The sequence below is a fragment of the Anguilla rostrata genome, chromosome 2 (genome assembly GCF_018555375.3).
Source record: "Anguilla rostrata isolate EN2019 chromosome 2, ASM1855537v3, whole genome shotgun sequence".
Lineage (NCBI taxonomy): Eukaryota > Metazoa > Chordata > Actinopteri > Anguilliformes > Anguillidae > Anguilla > Anguilla rostrata.
Window position 1 is genome coordinate 2,735,654 of NC_057934.1, and position 24,730 is coordinate 2,760,383.

Genomic DNA, 24,730 nt, shown 5'->3' on the forward strand with positions numbered 1-24,730 from the left:
GCGTCACGGCGGGGAAGGAGAGACTTTTTTTTTTCGCGGAAAACGCAAATCAGCGCAGGTCTGAATTCCACACACAAGTAGGCCGAACAACCGACGCTCAGAAACACGCTAACACTTTTTACACCGAACCCCCCGGGGTCAAAACCTGCCACGGGCCAATTCTCCTGTGACCTACAAGTCATTTCGTTGTGCAACATACAAAACAGAGTCTTCTATTAAAAGCACTCACACACTGACACAGTAAAAACCAGTCAGTAAACCCCAAATTAGCAGGTAATTCAGTTTGTCAACGGAAGGCTTGATGTTTGTATTATTCTTCACTTTCAAGGATTTGGAGATTTTTTTTTGTAATTAACTATCCAAAATGGTTTGCAAACTGAAACGAAACTAAAGTTCTACTACATAAAATGGACCGTAGCAACGGCAGGGCTACAAATGGTAGCATTTCTTTTATTAAAAAGAGATTCAATACATCAGCTCTTTATAACACATTTTCAGGTGTAAAATGTCTTGTTAACAACCGCAAAAAAACAAAAACAAAAAAAGACTCAACTAATTACTGTCAGGAAGTCACACTTCAGAAGAAAAAAAAACGCTGATGGTTTGATTCTCTTCCAAACAATATACGATATATTGCATTATGAAACGTTCTGAAGTCCGTTCGTGAATCTTTGCGTGCGACGTTTACCCATAATCCTCTGCTTCAGCTGGCCTCCCCCGGGCCCTTCGCCTCCACGTACTCCAGGGCCTTCTCCTTCACCGCCTGCACGCTCTCAGGCGTGCCGTGCTTCTTCTCGTACTCCAGGTAACGTTTGAAGAAGAACTTTATCCTCTTCACGGCCACGCTCAGGTGGATCACGCGGTCAAACAGGGCCCTAGAAGAGCAACCCGAAAGAAGGAAGAAAACAACAGCTTGAGACGCAAGAAAACACTGATCAACTGTAAGCTTTTAACGGAGCACTAATGTAATAATAAAAATAACGGTAGTTCATATCTTACAGCATCTCCATTATTATACACCCAGCAATAATCAATCACAGGCACAGCATAGCATAGACTACAGGTCAAAAGGGAAGTCAAGTAGGCCTCTGTTAAGTTCACACAAACACTGCAGTAGAAGGCCCCACAGATGTAATCCACTCGTGGGTTGCGTCTCCTCGACCTTCCTGTCCAATTCATATGAAACTAGGGTAGGATGGAGTTCAAATCTGGAGACCAGGCTGGGACATTCTAAACTTGACTTCCTGTTCTTCATGCCTCAAGTAGTTCTGACACAGCTTGGATGTGCAGTATGCTTTGGGCCAACATCTGACTGCATGATGAACGACTGACCAACCCAGTCGTACAGCAGATGGTACAGCACAGTGCTGAAGAGTGCTATGGTGACCCCGCTGGTTTGGGATCCAGTCAGCGCAGGTCGCTATGGTGACCCAAGGTCGCCGACTCGAGAACCAGCAAAACACCCCGACAGCATCACGGCACCTCCTGCATGCTCAACTGTTGGGTCTCACACACTGAGGAGCCAGCCATACACAGATTCAGTGGCGTACACAATCCCTTAGGCAAGGAGCCACAGATCTGAAATTTGGATTCATCAGTCCCCAAAACCCGTTTCCACTCTTCAGCAGTCCAACTGCAGCGCTCCTTGGCTGGAGCAAGGCCTCTACCCGATCTCATTTCGATGCCTTAGCAACGGCCTTCTCTCGCTGCTACTTGACCTTTCGATCCCACGGCACGAAGTCTGCTCCTCACGGTCGACACCGAGATCGGTTAGCGTTCGGCCTTGCTCGAAGTTGTGGTGATGTCAACCGCCTGTCATGGAAGCTGTTCACCCTCAGAAACTTCCCCGGCGTTGGGCCTGCCAGACCTCCTCTGCTCCGCACTTCTCCCAAGTTTTAATGTGCCTTTTGCTGGCGAAACAGTGTTAACTGACACCTTGTCTTTTTTAGCAACGTCTCTGTATGAAGGTCCCTCATCTCTAAGGGTAACAAATGGATTGCCCATTTTCTTTTGACAGCTGGCTTTCCTTGTCTTTATAGCAGTAGTATGCTATTCCCGAAGTTACAATAATGTTCCTCTAATACTTTTCAGAGGATGTCTTTAGTATGTTCTAACACTACTTTTCTTTAGACAGAGGTTTTGTGCCTCATCAGTAAATGATTGGACACATTCAGGAAGAGTTTGAATCAACTTTAAAACCTTTTCTCGTACTTCTCTTGTTGGAAAATGGTAAGAATTTGTTCACCTGTTTATACAGCCAAACATGACTTTTTTATGAACGCCAAAATGTTTGGCTCCTCTCCTGTGCAGTAAAAGATTCTTCACAGAACTACTCACCTCTTACTTTATGCCATTTGAAGTTATTTACAGAAGATGAACTGCTTAAATTGCACAAAAAATTTAATGTGAGGTGTACTTTTGACCTGGAGCATACATATTAAGCCACATTAGTTATTGCGTACTTGGCTTGTACTACAGAAATCCTATTCCAGCTTTTCTTTTTTTAATGAGAACACTGGTTTGAGGTCAGAGGGGTATTATAAACACCCCCAGCTGACAGATCAGGTCTCAAACACAGGTATCATTAGTTTTTAGGTTTTTTTTTTTTTTTTTTTTTACAAAAAAGTCTTGCCAAGAGTTTTTCCATCTCTCTTTTTTATTTTACTTATTTATTTTGAAATACTGTGGATAATACCAGGAAGTCTGGCACAGGCCAACAGTTGATGACGATGGTCTGATTGAGACCTTCCCTACGAGCAGGCCTGGACTGCCTGAGCGTGTGCAAACCGATTCACTGAGGAGCAGCAGCCATCCCACGCAAGCTCAAATTCCCGCACGGATCCGGGCGTGACCTATAAACAGAAGACTGCTCCAACGGCAGGCCGGAGGCCAGCGAAGAAAAGATCTTGCCGTGCTGCAGTGTGTAAACTATCCTTTTGAACTTGGACGTACGGCAAAAATACCAGCGCAACTCCGCTCCTATGAGGCCAAATATGGCCAAATGTCAGTGGCTGGCCAGCCCTGAGAAAGACAAGCAAGCTTACGGGCAAATGAAAAACAGGCTAGTAAACACAAGTGAAGGAGTGATTATACAGATGAATTAAAAACAGGCTAGTAAACACAAGTGAAGGAGAGGTATATGGGCAAATGAAAAACAGGCTAGTAAACACAAGTTAAGGAGTGATATACAGATGAATTAAAAACAGGCTAGTAAACACAAGTGAAGGAGCGGTATACGGGTGAATTAAAAACAGGCTAGTAAACACAAATGAAGGAGCGGTATACGGGTGAATTAAAAACAGGCTAGTAAACACAAGTGAAGGAGTGGTATACGGGCAAATTAAAACCAGGCTAGTAAACACAAGTGAAGGAGTGGTATACGGGCAAATTAAAACCAGGCTAGTAAACACAAGTGAAGGAGTGATATACAGATGAATTAAAAACAGGCTAGTAAACACAAGTGAAGGAGTGGTAGGTCCAGGGCTACCTTCCTCTTCCACAACGAGCTCATCCTTATCTTCAGCCCTTGAACTCTGTCAACAGTGTGTGTCAGGTGTATCTAGCGACAGTAACTCGGAAGTGTACCGTCGTCGGGGGTTACACACCCTCAGCTGTTTGGTCGAGATAAGAAAGTAGGGCACCCAAATCATTAACCGACTTCTTTCCAGGGTAACTCCAGCAGGTTTGGGCAGGCCTTAGCCCGTCGGCAGCACCCAGGGCCCGCGGCGAACGCGCTCTTCGTCTGGGACGCGCGTGGCACACGGCACGTCCGAAAAACGGGCAGACAGACAGGCGGACGTCGCCGCCGAATCTAAAGGTTGGATTTATCACCGCGGACAGACGGGGTGCAAAGGGCAAACTGGGAGTGGATGACACAGTTTTCAACTTGTGTTTAACCTGCATTTAACTAGGCACGTTAAACGGCAATTCTCTTTTTACAGGGATAACCTGGGAAATAAAAGTGGGTGGGGGGAGCGTAAGATCAGCCGAACAGATGCAGTTATAGGGGTCTGTGTAGCCAATCAGACATGGCGGACAGTGTAGCCAACCAAATGCAGTGGGTGAATAGGTGGCCAGACATTGAGAGCCAGTTTCTGCAGAAATCTGGCAAGGGCACCGGTGGTTAACGACCCAGTTCGTTTGAAAAGCAGCACAGGATCATGACTAACCACAGTGAGTCAGGACCTCGGTTTGACGCTCATTTTGCAGGAAGGCGCCATCGCTGCGCTTGGCTGGGGGCTTTTTACGTTTGGTCTAGAGGGAAGAGCGCCCCCTCCTGGTCGCCACACAAACACCACTTCCAGCATCACCTCTGTTTTCCCCCCCAGTCTCCTACCCGGGCCCGCGTAGCGCTACCGTAACACCAGCGTCTGGCCAATAGAAGGGCCCAGGGGGCGGCAGCTGTTGGCACGGCAACGTGGGATTGCCCGGGCTTGGGGCCTGGCGCAGAACACCCGTTTGGGTCAGACGTGTTCCGGCAGGAGTGCGCTGTTCTGACACGTCGGCGTCCAGAGCTCGCCTGACACAGGGGAGGAGCCCCCAGGATAAAAGGGCCTGATGAGATCCAAAACACAGTGGGGGGGCGGGAACAAGCGTGTCACATGACCGCCTGACTGAAGCCCAAGCGTGTGACATCATAAACATTTGGAATTCCACCAGTAGAAAAGATGATAAGAATCTGTCATTACAACCAGCAGTTTAGCTGACAATATCTAAAAACTGGCTGTTTTCAATAAACAAACAAAAAGAAAATTGGTGAATGGGTTACTAGACATACAGGTGCGTAGTTTGTGTCGTCTGACCGTCCGAAACGCGGCGCGAAGCCTGTGGCCACTCACCGGACCTCCTTCTGCGTGCCATGCTTCACCATCAGGTCGAGGTACACGGACCAAAGGTCCGTGCGCTTGGGGTAGCTGGTCAGCGTTCTGTCGAACATGGACTTGGCTCGCTCCGCGTCGCCGTGCTGGAACTCCAGCTGAGCAAACTTGGCAATCAGATCCACATCTGCGGCGGAGAGAAAGGACGGGACGGGGACGGCATGGCTTCAGTGGGCAACCAAAATATTTACGTGAAAAAAAATCACGTTCAAATACCTGACAAACCATGCTACATGAGGGATGACAAGACTACAAATTTCAAAAGAAATGAATTCCCAGGTTCAATCTAAATGCATTTTGCCCTTAAATAATTTTAAGGAAGAGATTTGCTTCAACCCCCCCCACCCTCCCAAAACAATAAAAAGTCCATGTAATGAAACAGTAAGGAAAAACAGACCAGCTCAGCGCGTGCTTAACTGTGTTGTGTAAAGAGGGCACTGTGTTTTCACAGTTAGCCTGGGCCCAGCGACTGTGCAGAAGCGGCGCTGCGTCTCTTACGCTCTTTGACCGGGAGGCTCTTGAGCGCCCTCTGCAGGAGGGCGTGAGCAGCGTCGCTCTGGCCCTGCCGGAGCAGGTAGGAGCCGTAGCTCAGCCACACCGCCCGCTCCTGCCGGAAGCGCTTCGCCATGTTCCTGTACAGGTCCTCCGCTTCCTGCGGAGAGACGCGGGCGTGCGGTCAGCGAGCGGGAAGACGAATCAGAACGCCGCCAGGAACGCGGGACGAGCGGATTCGCCGATGAAGTTCACGCTAATTCATCACTGTGATCCGCAGGACGGTACGTGTGAAACCTCACAGAACCCCTCCCACAACGCTAAGAATAAATAAATCAACAGAGCAGAAATCGCAGCCCTGATTTTTCCAAAGCAGGTTTCTGTCGTCCCACAGTCACTTTTTTAACTTGTGTGTGGAAATGCAGGCCTTTTTGCCAGCAGTATAATCAAACGCAACACACCGTAAAACACAAGTGGAGAGAGGAGAGAGCAGGAGAGATAGAAGACAAGGGGGGGGGAAACAAATGAGTGAAACACTGGACTCTCAGTGAGGGGAATTCTGGGATTGTCTTTCAGCCCTTGGGGGAGACCGCAGGGGCGGCCGGGGGGGTTGGGTGTGGGGTGGGGAGGGGGGCAGAGCCGGGTCACCTTGTGCTTGCCGGACGTGGCGTAGATGTCGGCGAGCTGCTGGTAGACGGGGAGCGGCTCGCAGAACTGCAGGGCGCGCTCGAAGGCGGCGCGGAGACTGTCCGCAGAGCCGTACAGGTTCTCCAGGTTCAGCAGCGCCACCCACACGTTCAGCTTCTCCCGCTCCTCCCTGCGGGGGACAGGACAGGTCGTCAGCCAAACACACCTGCGCCCCGTACCGCACGTACCCGCCAACCCATGCCCGCCCGCCCACTTGCGCCCATCATTCCATCGGGCGGAACATTCTTTCATTTCCCCGTTCGATGCGTACGAGTTGGGACAGTCGAGCGATTCAGGTTCAGTAACTCGCTCAAAGGCTCACAACGACAGTGGGAATCAAACCCGCAACCCCTCACTTTCAAACCCAGCCCAACCCCCGGAACACCGCCCCGCTGTACCACCCCCATCTCTGCACTACGCCATGCCATGCCGCGCCTCAAGGCTCACCTGAAGGAGATGGTTTTGAGAGCGGGAGGCTCACCTGAAGGAGATGGTTTTGAGGGCGGGAGGCGGGAGGCTCACCTGAAGGAGATGGTTTTGAGGGCGCGCTCGGCCACCGCGCGGGCCTGCTCGATCTCGGCGGCCTGCAGGTGGAAGGCCATGTACTGCAGCCACAGCAGCGAGCTGTCGGGCGAGCCCAGCACCAGCCGCTCGAACCCGGCCGCGCTCTGGGGCCGCCTCCCCGGGTCCATCAGCTCGCCCTCCCGCTGCGCCAGCGCCGACTCCGCCCGCTGCTGCTCCTGCTCCCGCTCCCGCCGACTCTTCTTCTGGGGCTGAGAGAGAGAGAGAAAGGGAGAAGAAGAGAGGGAGAGAGAGGGAGAGGAAGAGAGAGAGGGAGATAGGGAGAGGGAGAGAGAGAGGAAGGAGAGAGAGAGAGAGAGAGAGAGAGAGAGAGAGAGAGGGAGAAGGAGAGGGAGACGGAAAGACGGAGAGAGACAGAGGGCCACAGGTGAACCACGGCAACACACAAATCCAAACGCACTCATACACACGCGCTATCTACAGCTTTTCCCATCCATACAAGGGCTTTTCATGAACCTTCAAGGACAGTTTTCCAGACCTTGTTATTAAATCTTCTTCAGTATGAAGTTAGCAAGGTATTTCCTTATTGAAAATCCCAGCCTCACCGTTTCAAAACCCAGTCTATGATGGCCACTACAGTACAGGAGCCTCTGATTTTAACAAACAATGTTCTACAGGCTGAACATATATCTTCCCCAAACACTTCCTCACAAGAGCAGCTCAGCAGAGTGCATCATGCCAAAGATGTCTCCACACGATTAATCGTGGTCATGTGCACTGTGATCATGTGACCCAGAGCACAGACCGTGGAGTGGGGGGGGGTTTGTGCAGGGTCAGCTACTCACCTTGGCCTGCTCTTCCTCATCCTCATCCTCGCTGGAGTCCGCCCCGATTCCCGCCGTGGCGGGACGCAGAGAGCTGAGGGCCACGTCCCAGGAGAAGCCTCCCGCCACCTGGAGCCGGACCGGGCCCCCCTCTGGGACCACTGGGGCGGCCGGAGCGCTCTTCTGGGACAGGGGGGAGCACAGAAAAGGGAACGTTAAAAACGCAGCCCTCAGGTAACGTACTGCACTGGCTCTCGCGCTTTTTAACACCGGGACCCAAATTAGAACATTTAGTACCTTCCAGGGACCCATAAAATACAGCCCTGCGGACTGCAGACACCTTCCAGAAGCCACGCAACACACTCCTGTGACCCCTTTTTGGGTCCCGACGCAGTTCAAGAAACACTGAGCTGTAGGGATGCATCTGCACCCATCTCATCATTAATAAACTGCAACACGTCAACCCTAACTTCCTTCTGCTACTCTCAAAATACTAACACTCTACATTCATCTTGCCGTGACAGTTTGTAGCAGGGGACTGAAACTATGGCCCTGTTGAGCTGTCGGGTCTGCTGCGTTTTGTGTTTTAAAAACAGCAACCGATTCAGAAACCCAGTGAGGCAACCAAACTATGTAATCAACTGCTTTAACTGACAAATTAAGTGCTTAGCAACTGAAAAACACCAACAGGCCTAGGAAGAGAAAAGATCTGGCAATGTGAGATTCTGATTCTTTATTCATGCTTCTTCGTGAATAAATTAATAAATACATTTTAAAACATCGTAATAAAGGGATGAGGAATGCGGGACAGAAATTTGCGGGAAAATGTGAAAGGGAAGGTCGCACGGCCTTTAGGAAAGACGGCAACGTGCGCACACTGCTGCAGCTCAACAAAACCCCGCTTTGTCTCCCCCGCGACTGTGAGGTGTTGGTGCAGTCGGAGCGCGCGTTTATGAAGAGAAGCACAGCGCTGCACTGTGCCGAAGCACGCCCTGCATCTCTCTCACAGTCACACCGCATCTGCCGCGGGAATGAAGTACCTTCTCCGGCTTCACGTCTTCATTGTCCTCCTCTTCCTCTCTGAAGTACACCTCCACCCCACTGTCATTCTCCTCCGGTCGTCCTCCCTTTGTTTTCTTCTCTTTTCTTTGATTTTTGGCCGACGCATCTGGCAGAGAGTCATACAATGGGGTGTGAAGAGGTGCTTGGCGGTGGAAAAGGATCTTGAAGAGGGAAATGGCTTCCTCGTCGAAGGAGGACAGGGAAATGCCTCTTCTCTGTGAAGGATTCGTGAGGACACTCAGTGGAAACACCCCTTCCTCTGTGAAGGACACTCAGTGGAAACAGCCCTTCCTCTGTGAAGGACACTCAGTGGAAACACCCCTTCCTCTGTGAAGGACGCGGCGCCTGCTCTCACCGGCTCACTCTCGGAGGCGGTCCTCTTCCTCTTCCGCTGGGCGGCGTCGTGCTTCTCCTTCTCCTCCCCCCTCAGCCGCTGCGGCAGCCCCAGGGATTCTGGGAGGACGTCCGGCTTCCCCGTGTCTTCAGGAAGCAGCGACAGATCCACCTGGCCGTTCTCTTTGTCCACACTACAGAGAGAGAGAGAGAGAGAGAGAGAGAGAGAGAGAGAGAGACAGAGAGAGAGAGAGAGAGAGAGAGAGAAACAGATAAGGACAGAGACAGAGAAAGAGAGAGAGAGAGAGACAAAGAGAGACAGAGAGAGAGAGAAACAGAGAAGGACAGAGACAGAGAAAGAGACAGACTCTTTTAATAAACCATGACAGCTCAAAAGAATTTTCAAGCAAACCAGAACAAAAACACATACAAATAAAATAACCCCCCCCGCCCACAGCCAACACACACCTGTCCTACACCACACCTACAGCCAAACACACAACTTCACATGCCCACAGCCCTTTGCAACAGCCCACAGGGAGAGTGGGAAACCCCCAGCAGAACTAGCTGCCTATGCACAGTACATACAGTACACTCCATACAATGAACAGGATCCACTATCCACCAATAAAGAGATACATAACACTGTTGTGGGGTGTGGAAGCGAGGGAGCGGGGGCGAGAGAGAGAGAGAGAACAGGGAGCACAAAAGCGTGAGAAAGTGTGAGAAAGAGAGAGAGAAGGGGAAGAGGGAAAGAGAGAGCGAGAGAGAAAGAAGGAGAGAGAGAGTGTGCAGTAGAGAGAGCGAGTAGGGGAGAGAGAGAGAGAGAATGCAGTGAAGAGAGCAGGGGGTGGAAAGGAGAACAGTGATGCAGACAGCAAATCACATGAGCAGAGATCTGTTTACAAACTGAGCAGGAGCTGCTCTCGCCACCATTATGAAAAACCTCCACTGAGGCAGAGCAAACCCAGCTGGGACTTCAGCTGCTGGAGGTGGGTGACCAACCTCAGTCTTTAACTACTACACACACAAACACCGCCATTTTGGCCAATACAAAATAACCAACATCAACTTATCCTGTCTGCTCCTGATGAAGGGGAATGTTTTCTTTTCTAAATAGGACTTGGGCCAGGGCTGTCCAACCCTGTTCCTGGAGATCTGCCATCCTGCAAGGTTTTTATTTCAAACCTAATATAGCACACGTGAATCTATTAATTAGCAGCTCAACAGGATCTTCAGCTGTGAAATGAGGTGCCCTTTGTTAGGTTTGGAGTTAAAACCTACAGGACGTCCTGGTAGATCTCCAGGAGCAGGGTTGGGCAGCCCTGCTCTAGCTGTTGAATGAGGTACGCTTTGTTAGGGTTGGAGTGAAAACCTACAGGACGTCCTGGTAGATCTCCAGGAGCAGGGCTGAGCAGCTCTGACATAGACGAACACAGAAAGGTCAGGCAGAAAGGTCACTGTACCCGTACCTCAGCACCTTGGTGGTGAACAGGGAGCTCGGGAGAATGTGCTTGCTGTACAAGCTGTGGTCTCGCACGAAGAAGCTGGTGACCTCCTGGAACTTCACCCTGCCCGTGATGGTCCTGGACAGCCTGCAAAGACAAACCACCGGCTTACGGATGATGGTGATGCTAAAAAACGCTAACACAAGTCTACTGAAATCAGCGGGTTGATGGTGAAGACGAGATGAGCCAGATTTTTTTAGATCTGGCAAAAAAGAACAAGAACAGAACAGAGAGAGAGAGAGCCTGGCATGGTGTTGCGAGAACAATCTTGTTTATCAAGTCGCAAGAAATACAGACAGGTTCCCACAGTTCCAGCACCAACGGCTCCAAACATTCAGTTACATTGAAATTCTCCACGCAGCGACATCATCTAACTACAGTACTTTATGAATCCATCTAAATTAATTATACTCTAGAGGTGAATTTCTTCCTCGCAAAGCAAAGAAAAACCTGTGAACGTGACTGGACATCAGACTTAACAACTTAAGAGACGAAAGCAAGTCGAGGTTTAACAGGTGGAAATACCTCACGAAAACTCCCTGGTCTCCCACAGATTTGACGTAGCCTCGCACGTTCTGGCCGACTTTCAGGTCATCGATGGACAACACTTCGGCATCTTTCACCGGAAGCGCCTTTTCGGGATGGGCCCTGAAGGGAAGAGATCTGTCGTCAGAAAACACCCAACAATACTGACAATGCAATTTAAGCAGGTTATACTTTAATGGAAAAAAGAAAACAAGGAAAATAAAAACATAGCGGTTAACGGCGGACCTCATCTTAAATCGCACACACCTGGACGGACGCAGAGACAGCTGCAGTTTATCGTTCTCCTCGCCGACCACGCAGCACCTGGACAACACAAACAACACAACACGTCAAGGCAAAGGTGTACACAAACGTGTACAAAAAAACACATCATCCCATGTCTCACTATAAGCTCACTGTGTAATACCCAAATCACAGTATTTCTGTTCGAATACAGTGCAAACCTGCATCACTGTAAGACTGCGGGGCTGGGTGCCAAGCCTTGTACTGCCAAATAGCTACACCTGCCCCAAATACCTGACCGCTAAAATAAATGTTTGTGGCTTGTTTCAGACTTTATGGAGCTCTGTTTATCTGGATCAGCCCTGAACCAGTTTGAAAGTGAAATGAAGGGAAGCGTGCCACACAGACAAATGTTTCTTGCTCGGTTAAACTGGATTAAGTCCTGCCAGCAAGTCCGCTGTCGGTAAGCCATTCGTTCCGATTCTCATGTCTGAGGTAAGAAAGCGGCCTACCTTCCTCTTCCGTTAACAGTGTGTACCTGCTGAAGGGTGCAGAAGGCCTACTGTAGGTGACGCACTGACCTGACCACCTGCCCCTCGCTGTAATGATCCAGAGGGCTGGGCCTATAGGAGTCGGCCAGATCGACCAATGAGGCGAGGCCTGTCCTCCGGAAGGGCAGCGTCACCACAAGGCCGACGTGCGGCACGACCTTCTTCACGGTTCCCAGCGTCCGCACTCCCTCCACGAGGCTGTGTGTGCCTGAGGAAACCGAACACTTATGCATCTCACAGACGAAGGGACACACAGATCTAAATAATTATAGGGGGGGGGGGGGGTCTCTGTATTCACACGGTAAAGACAGCCAAAATAAAGACAGCCAGCCAGCGAGCGACCGGATCTGCTCATAGACGGCTGGGTCAGACTGCTTCTCCTGGCTCTCCTCGGAAGTGAAATTTACATGGCTTCAAGATGAAGAGACGCAATTACAGGCTTCAGTCTCCAGGCAACACAACCGGCCCGGGCCAGGATTAGCCAGTGCCGGTTTAAACCGATTATAAACTTGTCCTTCCGACACTGACTATGGATAATTTATGAAGAGGACGAGAGCACTGTTCTTCTCCTGGATACATTAATGAGCCAAACATACTTAAGATACTGTAAAAGCATTAATCTTATAGAAACCTGTTTTAAGCCTTATATTATAAACAATACCACAATAAATAATATCATGTTCAAATGACTCTCGTTTAACAGATTCCATGTTTCCTATAGCCTACGTGCAGACAGAAGATGAAAGGGAGGGGTTTACCGGTTAGAGAAAGAGAGAGCCACTTCTTGGAGGAATGGAGTCCAACGACTGTTGCTTTCAGTGCCTGACCCAATTTAAAGAACTTCTCAGGGTGCTTGGCTTCCTAAAATTAACAACAGAGATTGAAAAGTCTTAATGCAAAATGTTTACTGCAAGATACACTGCTTCTACCAAAAGGTCACTGCCTGAATTATAAGATCTTTAGGTGATAAGATCCTACCATCTACCAGACGATATCAGCTATTAAGTGACCAAGAATGAGACACATTTTAAGGCATTAGTCAAGTAAATAATCCTCTTAAAGTCATCATATTTATCCACGGGACTCACTTTCAGACAAACTTACTTTCGGATCGAGAGTCATGGCCAGCAATTCCACGCTGCCGTTGACGGACGGGGTCAGGGCCACATCCAAAAATTTCTTCGGTTTGTCAAACTGGAGAAAACCGAGACAAAGGTCAAAGGGCAATACGGCCGCCAGCTGCCGCAGGACAGCTCCAACTGGGCCAGAGGCTAATTCTGAACTCCAGAACATGTTGCAATAAGGCAGCGCTCGGTCTGTCCACAAGGCAGACTGTCAGGCCAACATCTCCGGTACCTTAGACACAAAGCAGACGACCTCTTCGCCAGGCTGATATCTCTTCAGCTGCTCTTTAGTGCTTGTCTGCTGGAGAGGATCATCTTCTTTCACCTTGCTACGAGGAAATGGGAAGGAGAATTTAAGTCAACTGCACAGACCGAAAGAAAAACACAGCTATTCACTAATAGCCACAGCCCAGGCCAAAGCAATCAAAGGCTGACAAGTTGGCAAAGACGAAATATTGACCATCATTTTGGGATTCGTATCTTTACGGAACATCAGAGCTGTTGTCCAGGTAATTTTCACTTGCTGAAACTACAAGGTCATGAAGCTTGAAGAGGAAAATGAAGATGGCACCATCAGGTGAAAACCCAAACTGACCTAATATTACACCTCAAGCTGCAGGCTGCAAATGAAGTGCCGACAGCTTCCCTAAATAGCCCATGTGATTTCAATGGCATCAAAATAGCTGTGTCCTAAAATGTGTTCCTGCAGTGTATGGTTTCTTGTTTATTTGCACAGTTTCTCAGTTAGCACATTGCATTCATACGGTTAGAATTCATACTGAATGCCATTTTCCACCGAACTCAGTCATTAATTCCAAGCATCTCCCTTAAATGATTACAACCATCCATTTAACAGGCGTTTAGAGAGGGGAGAACCAATTACTGTGGAGCTTGGGTTACTGCTGATAAACCCGAGGGTTCGTACGATGCACCCTTATCTGATCTACACCTCGACGGCGTAGAGCGTTGCCGGGAAGATTCTGCTTTAGCTTCAGCAGCGTCAAGACATGCTGGCTGACTCTCAAAGCTGCAGCCCCTGCAGCTGCCCCCCCCCCCCCCCAATATATGAAGCATGCACCCAGGACAACCAGAGCAATTTACAACTCCTGCATCTGACGACCTCGACAGACCGCCATTTGAGCCAGAAAGGCAGGAAAGACAGGCCTCTCTGTTTTACCCGAACAGCTCAAAGTGCAGCGTCTCCCACCGAACCGTTCTGCTAACAACTCTGAGCCATTAATGTTTATTTACAGGGCGAAAAGCTGCGGCCAACACAACAAGCACCGTCCGAACACTTCCTAACTCCGTCACGTGGCAAGGTGAGAGAACATTCTTACCTGGGGGAAAGAAGGGAGAGCTGAGGCATCGTGAAGGTGAAGTTGGGGTGGGAGATGGGCAGGAACCTGCACAGAGACAGTAATAAAAGACTACTTCAGAGGTTCTTTGACTTGCGGCCAAAATTACACCCACCATGAAAAGCAGGCCACCCATAAAAACCGAGGCCGGCAAGATATCAACTTTCTCATTAAAAGATGAAACCCATCGGAAAACGCCCTTGCTTCGGTTTTTCCCCATTTGACATTTACGATCTCAGTAAATCAATGTAAGGGATCTGACATTCATTAACCTTCTAAGGCGTGAGATGACAAAAATAGGCGATCAGAATGTTCGCTGCTGAACATTCTAATGCTGATGTCACAATCACTGCTGGTGACTGAACGCAGTGGAGTTCCAGAACACTGACACTTAGAATTTTGAAAAAAAACATTCCAGGAATCAGACCCTTCAAAGGGCTAAAGGAGATTTACATACTGGAACCATTTTGAAAATCCACCGTAACCTTTTAATAATTAAGTTTCCTGGAAGGAAAGTGAAGTGACAATAAAACTTTTTACTGCTTTCACAAACCGATAGGTGGAACGCTTTGTTTGTGGTCCAGGTCACTGCTGGCGTTCGCCCATTGAGAACAATGCATAAACAACAGGGCTCACTAAAGGCTCGAGTGGAGACTCACTTGTGGCTTCGGGCCTCCTTCCCGCCAACGACGCGGGCCGTGACGGCGGCGCCCACCTTCAGGGAGGAAGTGGGGAAGCTGCCGGGCTTCACCGCGTCCGAGATGTCCGAGACGTGAACCAGGCCCGTCACGCCGTTCTCCAGGGACACGAGCGCCGAGGTGGGCCGCACGGACCTCACTGTCCCCGTCACCGTGTCGCCCACGCGGTACGCGTGCTTCGGGCCCCTGGGAACCTCGCTGTCCGGGGCAGAGGCCGCCGAGACGGGCGCCTCGCGTTTCTTAGCCACGGGGGATTTTAGGGACCCCCGGGCCACCAGGGGGAGCCCTCCCAGTTCTTCACAGCTGGGCTCTTTCACGGTCACGGCGAAGGTCTTCCCGGGACAGAGCTTCTCCGACTCCTTCAGGTACTCGTTTAAATGAGCGGCGGTATGAACCATGGTCAGGTGACCCGTGTCGCCCAATGAGATGACGGCAAAGTCCTGCTCCACATACTCCACTGTTGCAAGCAGATTTGCATCTGCCTGAAGCTGGTAGCAAAGAAAAAGCAAAAAAACACCTTTGGTCACAACACTCATCCACCACAGGACAAAGAACAAACCAATCAAAGCGAAAATTATAGCAAATTATAGCGCCCTTTACTTACAGTCTTCTTATTGGCCACCAGGCGGGAAAGGAGGGAAACATAAACGTGAGAGGTGAAGAGATCCACGTGGAGAACAACGCCGGTAACGTTCTGACCCGGAGTAACAGTCACGTCTAAAACACAAAGAACCGCAACAGCACTGACCGTTAGAAAACAGAACTGACGTGTCCCTTTTATGCTGGAGATCATATGGGTGCACCATTACCAGTCACATGGTACTTTGTGGCCAATACTGTAGCGCCCTCGGGCTGGCCTGCCACGAGCTTTGCAGTCCCATCATCCTTCACTTCTTCAACTGTCATCTTCAGCGTGTGTCCCAACGTCAGAGTGGAGAGGAACTGGAGCAGCTCGCTCTCAGCTAGAGTGCGCACACACACACACACACACACACACACACACACACAAATGAATGGGAAACATATTCCAAAATGCATAAAACATGGCGTGCTCACACGTACACAAATCACTTAATCTACTGCAACAATCAGAACAGTGTGTACAGGAGCAGGGGCAGCTCCGAATTATCCACAAAGGAATGACAGGGGAATGTTTTCACACCATGTATTAAACATGATGCGCACACACTAACGTCTCCCATGACGACTGTAGCCAATGGCAGTAAGGCTCCCCCCTCTCAATGCTCAAACACAAAGACAGTTTTGTCTTAGCAGAACCAGTGCAGTACAGCACAGCGCCTACTGCTGTATGCGCATAGCATTACCATTAATTATGATGAAGTCCGTTCTTACAGGTGTGGGAGGGAAACTAATGCGGCAGTTAAATGCGTTTTTTAAATAACTCACAAAGCCACGGACATAATAGAGCAAAAGAACATGACGCATATGGTTCACACTGCACCCGTTCACTCTGGTTTTTGCGGGCGTGGATGAGGGTGGGGGTAGGGGTGGAGGTGGGGGGTGAGACCATGTTTTCCGGGGGGGTGGGGTGTGGTGTCCCGTACCTCTAGTGGCCATCATTTCGGTCACGGCCTCCCTCTCCTTCAGGCCCTGCACCAGTCTGGCCCGATCGCGCTCCGCCTCGTCCCCGACCTCTGACACCTTCAGGGTCACCAGGAACCTCTGCTTCTCCTTGTCCAGGTTGGTCACCTTGGCGACCACCGTCTGTCCCGGCTGGAAGGGCGCGGAGGTGCTGCTGAGGAACCTGTCGCACATGGCCTGAGGGGAACACCCCAAATATCCCGCCGAAACACCTGGGCGTCAGTCACCCGCACCTTCGCCGTCGCTTACCACAGGGGGAAAAATCCAGGTCCGGTGAGTAAAAGTCCTCCCCAGTATTTTGTTCCAACCACCTGGATTTGCTAATTAGCACAACTCTTCTGCCAGGAGGTAGAACTAATCAGTTAAATCTGCTGGCTGAGTTCATGGGTGGAAGAAACACAGGACAGAACTTTTACTCTCTGACCACTGGACTCTCCACCTCTGTCTCTCACAAACACTCCAGTGGAGACCTGCCAGTTCACGTCCAAAGACCAAATCTAATGGCAGCATTTAGCAACAATTAAAAATGTTTTTTTTTTTGAGCACGATACTCAGATATTCACATTTCCGAGCCTCAGCCCCCCGCGAGACTTACGGATATCGGGGCCAGACCCACGAGGCCGTGGGGGAACTCCACGAACACCCCGTACGGCATGACGTTCTTGATCCAGCCAATCAGCTCCATCCCCACCTGGATCTCGGAGAACTCGCGGGCGACGACGCCGTCCTGCAGGGCGGCCTTCACCAGCGGCTTCTTCGTCAGCACCTTCAGCGCAGGGGGGGGTTAAGGAACCAACAGGGAACCCCCGAAATACACTTTGAGCCTCAACCCACAGGCTTACACATTACGAAATATAGGGCGGCTGTCCAGCAACGAATGGAGGTCACCTTCAAATTTTAAGCAAGTTAAGCCCAACATATCAGGGCAGCAGTGTAGTATAATGGGCAAGGAGCTGGTCTTTTGACCTAAAGGTCACAGGTTTGATTCCTAGGTACTAGGGAATCCACTGCCATTGTACCCTTAAGCAAGGTACTTAACCTGCATTGCTTCAGAGCATATCCAGCTGTGTAAATGGATGCTATGTAAATGCTGTGTAAATGTTGTGTACGTCGCTCTGGATAAGCGCGTCTGCCAAACGCCTGTAATGTAATATCAGAATCCTTGTTAAAAAGCACAGCCGCGGGAGCAGAAGGGGGCGACTGAGAAGGATACTATGCTCTGCTTGTTCCTGCTGAGGCAGAGGACGTTGGAGATGACGTCCCCCTCTCGCAGCGCCTCCCAGAGGAGGCCGCAGTTGGACACGTGGTCGGAGAGGTGCGCGGTGGGCAGGAGGGCGGAGGCCTCTTCGGGAAGAATGGACACGCCCAAACCGGTGGGAACTTTCTTCACCAGCCGCGCCTCCACGTTCTGAAAGAGCAGCAGCACACAGAAACACTGCCAGTCAATGTTACGCCTCACGACGAAGACTGTGAGACTAAAGCATAATATATAATAAATAACAATATATATAGAATATAGGATACATTTTGCACAATGAAAAAAAAAAACAATCGTATGGTTATCATGCTGCTCTTGATGCAGTTATGAACATGATAACCCACCTTGTTTCCTAATAAATTCCCATGACCTGTAAACTGTCCAACTTTACCTTTCCAATTTCAAAGCTGAAGTTTTCTGCAGCTTCCGTCACGCCGTCGGCAACAGCCTTGAAGGACAGCAGGAGCTTTTCCCGCTCAGCGTCACATGACAGGACCTTGGCCTTAACGACCTGCGAGGCGAACGGCACCATCCACGTTAGAACGTTACAACCACATTCAGGGAAGAAACACGGCACTCGTACAAACTTCTTAAGATCACGTTTAAGACGAAGAGCTCAAAAATAAAACTTCAATAGGAACTTAACGTCAGGTTTAACATTTGCCCTCCTGCCCCCCTGCCCCCCCCAGGTCCCACCCACCTGTCCCACATAGAACAGCTCTGCGGGGACCACCACCGGCTCGCTCGTGAGCTCGCGCACGGGCACCAGGCCCTTCACGTTGTCGTAGAAACGGACGATGCAGCCGAAGTCCTTCACGCAGACGATGAACCCGTGGGCGACGCGGCCCACCCTGGCGTCCGCGTAGCTGCGGATCAGCGGCAGGGTGGACTCCACCAGGGCCTTCTTCCTCGTCATCACCAGCTTCCTCACGCGGGGTTCCACCGTCAGCACCTGTCCGAAGCATGCAGGTGACACTCAAAACCAGGGAACCGCCCCCCCCACGCTGGAACGGCTACGCTAGCTTCCTCAGCTCCCCCACAACGTCACGGCAACCAAGTTTAATTTCTAATTTAACTCCCAACAGATGAAGCATGCTAATAACCGAACAGCCCTCCAGTTAAATTCTCCAGGTCCAACTTTTTTAGGTCCATCTTTGTGATGCATCCTTTTTGTTTATGACCCCACAAATTTCATGAACAACATCCTTAACAACAAGCCTGGTGCATTTAGACCCAATTATGCGGAAGAGGCCAAACCCCTAAGACTTCTGCTCAGAGGGTCAGTAATGATGAGCAACTGCACTGCCTATGTACTCAATCACTTCCCCATGCTGTGATTAGGCCCCGTACGCTCCAGCTCGTGGCTCATACGGTCATCTCACCCGACACTTGACCCTGTTTCCCACGCTGTACTTCTTCTCCGGGTGGCTCAGCAACACGTCGGCCAGGTGTGTCCGGGGCACCATGCCCTTCACGTGTTCCGACAGCTTCACCTCCATCCCAAAGCTCTGCAGGGAGGTCACCGTGCCCTGCCAGAGAGTGCGCAGAAGCAACCGCATTAAACCGGGCGCCATTTTGGAAATTCGGTACCTTTCATTACACACATTACATGCCCGGTCAGTGAAAAGAACACACATCTACCCGAGTCTTGTGAGCTGCATGTGCCTGATGGCATTACCAGACTAGCAAGTGTGAGTGCAACATCAATAAAGGACTACAACCACAATACAAATCAGACTCACACAGCTAACATCCATTATTCCAAAGTAATTAAACCTTTAAGGCGTAAGATTACAAGTGTGTAATTAGAATGTTCTTAACTGAACATTCTACGGCTGATGTCACAATCACTGCTGGCAACTGAAAGCAATGGAGTTCTAGAACACTGACTTAGAATTTTGGGGAGAAATGAGAAAAGAATGCTGGGAGTTCGGGATAAGAAGGGAGGCAAGAGGTAAAGTGAAGGGGGGGGAAGGTCCCCCTTCCCTGACCTCCATGAGTAGCGCACTCCCCCCCCCACCACGGGGCCAGCAAATACAGATACTGCGACTGGGACAAGCTGCCACACAGGGAGGGGAGAGCCAGAAGCTCCAGGGTTGTGGAGCGGAGAGACCTGCCTGGCACTTGATCTTACTGAAGCTGTTGTGTAGCCGTTCTGTTCCCTGCCCTCTACGCCAGTACAAAGGTTTTAACTCAACGGCAGCCCTGACAGGTATCCAGCGAATGGAGATAAGGAGGGGTTTGACGTGAGCACGCTCAGGTAGGCTGTAGACAGGGATTTTGAAACCCAAGGCGACACAGACTGCATGCACCAGCAATTCAAACGCCCACGACCTCCGCTGACTTACCTCCACAATCTGCCCCGGCTGAAGGTCCTGATATCGGAGGAAGGCGGCCTCAATAATGCTCCTGCAGGGAGACGGGTAGGAAAGGGCCACAGGTAAGAAAGGGCCTGGTTACACGTGGGGCCCACAGGTAAGACAGGCCCACAGGTAAGAAAGGACCAGGTTACACGTGGGGCCCACAGGTAAGAAAGGGCCCAAGAGGCCCATAAGAAAGGGACCAGGTTACACGCAGGTGATGACAGGTATACAGGCCCACAGGTAAGAGAAGGGCCTGGTCACGTGGGGCCCCAGGTAAGAAGCCCTAGGGGTAAGAAAGGACCAGTTACACGCAGGGTGACAGGTAGACAGGCCCACAGGAAAAAGGCCTGTTACAGTGACAAAGGTAAGAAAGGACCAGGTTACACGCAGGGATGACAGGTAAGACAGGCCCACAGGTAAGAAAGGGCCTGGTTACACGTGGGGCCCACAGGTAAGAAAGGGCCAGGTTACACGCAGGGCTGACTGGCAGGCGCAGGTATTCCCCCCGCAGGGTCGCAGACGGGCGGCTCACCTGCGCAGGCTGGCCAGGTGCATCTGCTCCAGGGGGCTGAAGCCCGTGATGCGGCAGTCCAGCGCGGCTATCGCCTTCACGCGGTTTGGGTTGAACATCTGATTCGGCTCTTTGATGTGACTTTTCTGCAAAATGGAAAAACATAACATCTCATCTCTCAAAAATGCGCTTATTTCATTTTTATTTTGCCAGGGTCTTATCACTGGTTTGTCACATTTTCATCTCCAACGGAACAGGCCGACCAACACGAAATCATTCCACATTTTCAACACATTTCAACTTGCGGCGCGGGTCATGTGACCCTCCACGGGGGTTCCCCCGTCACTGCGACAGGACGGCGGGGACGCCGCGGGAGATCCACTCACGTGCACGAAGGCCAGCGTCTCCTCGGGCAGCTCCAGCACCGCCCCGGAGTGGTAGTGCATCGCCGCCATCCTGCAGCCTCTCACCACCTCGCCGATTCTGTCGCTCATCACCGGCTCCACTGCGCCCCCTGGCTGCAGCAGGTGGCTGCGCAGCGACAGGCCCACGGTGTGCGTGCCGGGCTCAATGTAGAGAATGCAGGCCTTCACCTGGAACACAGCCACGGGGGGAGAAAGCACTGAGCAAAGGCTTAACGTGACGATGCAACTAAAAACAGAATATCTCTTGTCAATGTGGGTTTGAAAAACAAACAACATAAAATATGACAACAAAAGAGGCCTGGATGATTGTGACCTTGATTTGGGACATTCAAAAATTCTACGGATGAAAAAAAACCTAATATATTACTGAATATGTGACATTCAAATTTGGCAGAAGATAAAAAATGTTTAAAACGTACAATTCTGGCAAGTATAGCACGTAGTCACAGCTGAACCACAGCATCGGTCACAAAGAACGAATAGTTTGCAAGCTGAGAGCCCCAAACGCATTTGAGGTTCTCTCTAACCACAGCACCGCTACGCGGCACACGTACGCTATCTCCGGGACTGTAGCTGGACGCTTTGTCCGGGTCGACGTGCATGAAGTCCACAGAGCCCCGGAAGGAGGACAGGAACTCCAGGATCATCCCGTGAGGACTGACCTTCGCCAGGAGGGAACGGACACAGACAGAGAAAGGATGAGAATGGGCACCTGTCACTCAAGGAGTTCATCAACTACAACTGAAACGGAATAACCATTACAGTCGCCACACAAAATACATAACCAAAGTCATCTGCCAGTATTTACGTGCTAGCTTAAAGTACTATGACAAATGCACAAATAAACACAAACACTTAAATAAATTACACAATTGCCATTATTATTATGGAATTACATTACATCTTCATAACAATTTAAGCTAAAGCACGGCATTTCACCAGTTTATAATGAAATAATGAACCTGCTTGATCTGTGCTTTGACCACCAGGCCTGGGAGTAGACTGCTGAGGGTCCAGCCATGCTGGGTCTCTGCGCAGGCCCGAGCGATGGCCGGGGGGCTAATGGACACGCGGGCGACGCGGCCGCCATTCTTCACCTCCTCCAGCAGGCAGTGCAGGTACTGGCCCACCTTCAGGTCGGCTGCAGGGCAAGCCGGGTCCAAGTCACAAATCGGTTCAGATTGCATCATCATGCTGCGACGGTGTCAAGCTAATAGTCCTAACAGAACCGAAAGACAGGCTCTGCGTGCAATGCACTGATGCTAGCGTACTGTCAATATTATAAGTTTCCCCAACTAGGAAACAAGAAACTAAAATGAACAGCTAGGAAAAAGGACCAATATACAACAAAGCATTTGCTCAAATCTATTGAGCATGTGCAGGCAATGATGTCACAAATCCCAAGCATTTTATCGCAGAAAAGCGAAGGAGATTTCAAACTGCCAATCAGAAAGAGGTTCGGAGGTGCCGCCCACCCTGATGAGCAGCCTTGGCGATGTCCTTTGCTTTCGGGAGGAAAGCTTTGGTTCCGCTGAGGCCAATGTCAATCAGGAAGCCGTGGTCCTCGATGCTTTCCACACAACCACTCAGCAGCTGCAGGCATCAGGGAAAACAACAAAGATTTTCAAATATTTCTAACAACATAAGCATCACCTTGTATCTACACAACAAACAATGCAAATCAGGTCCCAGTCTTGCAGGGGGCGGTGTAGATGCAGGCTTTCATTCCAGCCAAGCAAGTGACACATTGTGATTCTACTCATGAATGCCCTTAGCAAAGACTCTCATGGTTGAGTATGAAAACCAGGTGAGTAACTGCTAAGTTGGAGCAAAAACCTGCACTCACACCAGCCCTTTGTGGATAAGACAGGTGAGGACCCCTGGTGTAAAATGCATAACAGTGGTGCCCAAATCCACGACGTTGGCAGGGGGAAGGTCGCCAACTCACCATGCCCGCTTTCAGAGATCCAGAACTCAGCCCTTTGTTCACCTCCTTCGGGTTGACCGTCACCCGGAGGCTCACGTGCCCCGCCTTTGCCGTCTCCAAACTAGCCAACGCGCACCGAATCAGCATTCCAGGAGAGAACAGACAGGGAAGAGCCAAAATCTCCTGAGGGGACACACACACACAAAAAATGGGGAGAGACTTGTTGAATTTGTTCCGTTTTTTGCGTTGGCTGACATGAATAGGAGATCTCTCAGAAACGGTGGCGGTGTGAAAGCCAAGCCCTCACGTCGAGATTGTTCCCAGAGTCCAGCTGCTCGCTCAGGATCTTGGTGTAGGACTCGGAGATGTTGGCGATGGGGAGGTAGCCGGTGAGGCCGCTGGGAAGACTGACCGTCACCGCGAAGTTCGTCACCTCCTTCACGCAGCCAAGAAGAAGAGTTCCCACCTTGAGGCTCTGAAATCACAAGCAAATTTCCCACAATACACTACAGCAGGCGTAAAAAGTGCAATTGCGTTCAAAGAGCAACCGACTGACAGACATGCGGACCAGGACCACATACACTTACTGGACGTAGAACCATGCAATAAGAGCAACAAGAACACTGGAAAACTGGAAGCATCGTCTTTTAATGTTTAAGCTGATAAGCTCTGACATGCTTATGGTGAAGTAGACCATGCACTCACCTTAAAATGGAGAATATCTATGTTGTTGGTTGCATTTAATTTCAGGTGGTCTTCTTTGAATTTCTTCTTCTTTGCCTTGATTTCATCCACCTCTTTTGCAGACTTTCTTTTCTTTTTTTGTTCTGGCTCATGGACCTACAAAATGAGAACACAATGCCAAGTCGTTAATGTCATTATGAAGGACATATTTTGTATCACAGCACCCTTTGCAATTAATTTGCACAAAAATGTGTGAATTTCAACACTGAGTGAATGAACAGGAAGAGAAAGCAAAACATAAATACACATTTTATTCAGTTCGAGGACACGAGTAATTAATTGTTTGTCACATGAGGAAAGAACATGCAGAATTATAAACTTGCCGCGAACAAATTGTCCACTTCAACTTTCTGTCTCGCGGATTTGCTTCCAGCTGGCTTCTTAATGATGCCCCCACGTGGAAAGTCGTCCTCCAGTGATGCCATGTTTTATATTTTGCAATTATCCACGTTAACTTACTCTGAAAACAAAAAGCAGTGGTAGCTATGACACGATGTTACGCTTATTATAACCACAAACTAGCCAAACGTAACACAAATAGCTACAACATACAAGCCTGGACACAACGGCTAGGTAACTTGTTTTCAGCACATTTCCACAAATACGTCGTTTTAATACTCTTTTGTTGTTGTAAGTGATGTTCATAAATGTGAAGGCCAACGAGAAATTTTAAAAAATAAAATAAAACAACCTAATATTCTTTTAGCAAGACACATGGCTAATTATTTGCAGTACAGTACGTGTAACGCTATGCTAATATACAAACAACAAATGTATGTATTATGGAAACAGTGCCATGTACAGAGAATAAACAGCTTTACTACACACACACAATATTTTTTAAAAATGTAACCAACTTACCTGGAACGGATTTGCTTTACTTCAATCAATTCCTCAGCAGCAAAATTGATGTTTAACTCACGTGCGTGTAACACGCCATGTTTTAACCCGGAAGTACACAACCTTTGCTAAAGGCGTTTGAAACATGCTGAGCTGTGAAATGTAGCCATTCACCACACTAGTTCTAAATGATTGATAATTACTTAAACCAATACTTTTTCGGCTGTTCATAAATAGGCGGTGTCCAACATTTGATTGA

The 24,730-nt window shown here is 49.7% G+C and overlaps 1 protein-coding gene across 1 annotated transcript; it reads right to left on the reverse strand.

The window, feature by feature from the left end:
* Positions 1–430: 430 nt before the first annotated feature.
* On the reverse strand, positions 431–24,650 carry pdcd11 (programmed cell death 11). Its single transcript, XM_064315742.1, has 36 exons — positions 24,493–24,650; positions 23,955–24,091; positions 23,593–23,727; positions 23,195–23,362; positions 22,909–23,070; positions 22,436–22,553; positions 21,923–22,101; positions 21,515–21,622; positions 20,922–21,128; positions 20,557–20,681; positions 20,010–20,070; positions 19,044–19,190; positions 18,362–18,613; positions 18,053–18,172; positions 17,617–17,811; positions 16,999–17,169; positions 16,367–16,580; positions 15,611–15,763; positions 15,406–15,518; positions 14,763–15,289; positions 14,086–14,151; positions 12,981–13,077; positions 12,729–12,818; positions 12,383–12,485; positions 11,655–11,832; positions 11,098–11,154; positions 10,831–10,953; positions 10,270–10,392; positions 8,810–8,991; positions 8,443–8,570; positions 7,424–7,585; positions 6,579–6,829; positions 6,018–6,186; positions 5,376–5,529; positions 4,839–5,004; positions 431–875 (listed from the first exon to the last, which is right to left on the reverse strand). Exons 2-36 carry the CDS (start codon positions 24,054–24,056, stop codon positions 704–706), a joined length of 5,478 nt encoding a protein of 1,825 aa, XP_064171812.1. The 5' UTR covers positions 24,057–24,091; positions 24,493–24,650; the 3' UTR covers positions 431–703.
* Positions 24,651–24,730: the final 80 nt, after the last annotated feature.

Bases quoted from the DNA above. Each gene is read 5' to 3' on its own strand.
- pdcd11 (XM_064315742.1), bottom strand. From the start codon at position 24,056: ATGGCATCACTGGAGGACGACTTTCCACGTGGGGGCATCATTAAGAAG. The intron at 23,363-23,592 runs GTGAGTGCATGG...TTGTGATTTCAG, and splicing joins TAGATATTCTCCATTTTAAG to AGCCTCAAGGTGGGAACTCT. The intron at 5,530-6,017 runs GTGACCCGGCTC...GTCTCTCCGCAG, and splicing joins CCACGTCCGGCAAGCACAAG to GAAGCGGAGGACCTGTACAG.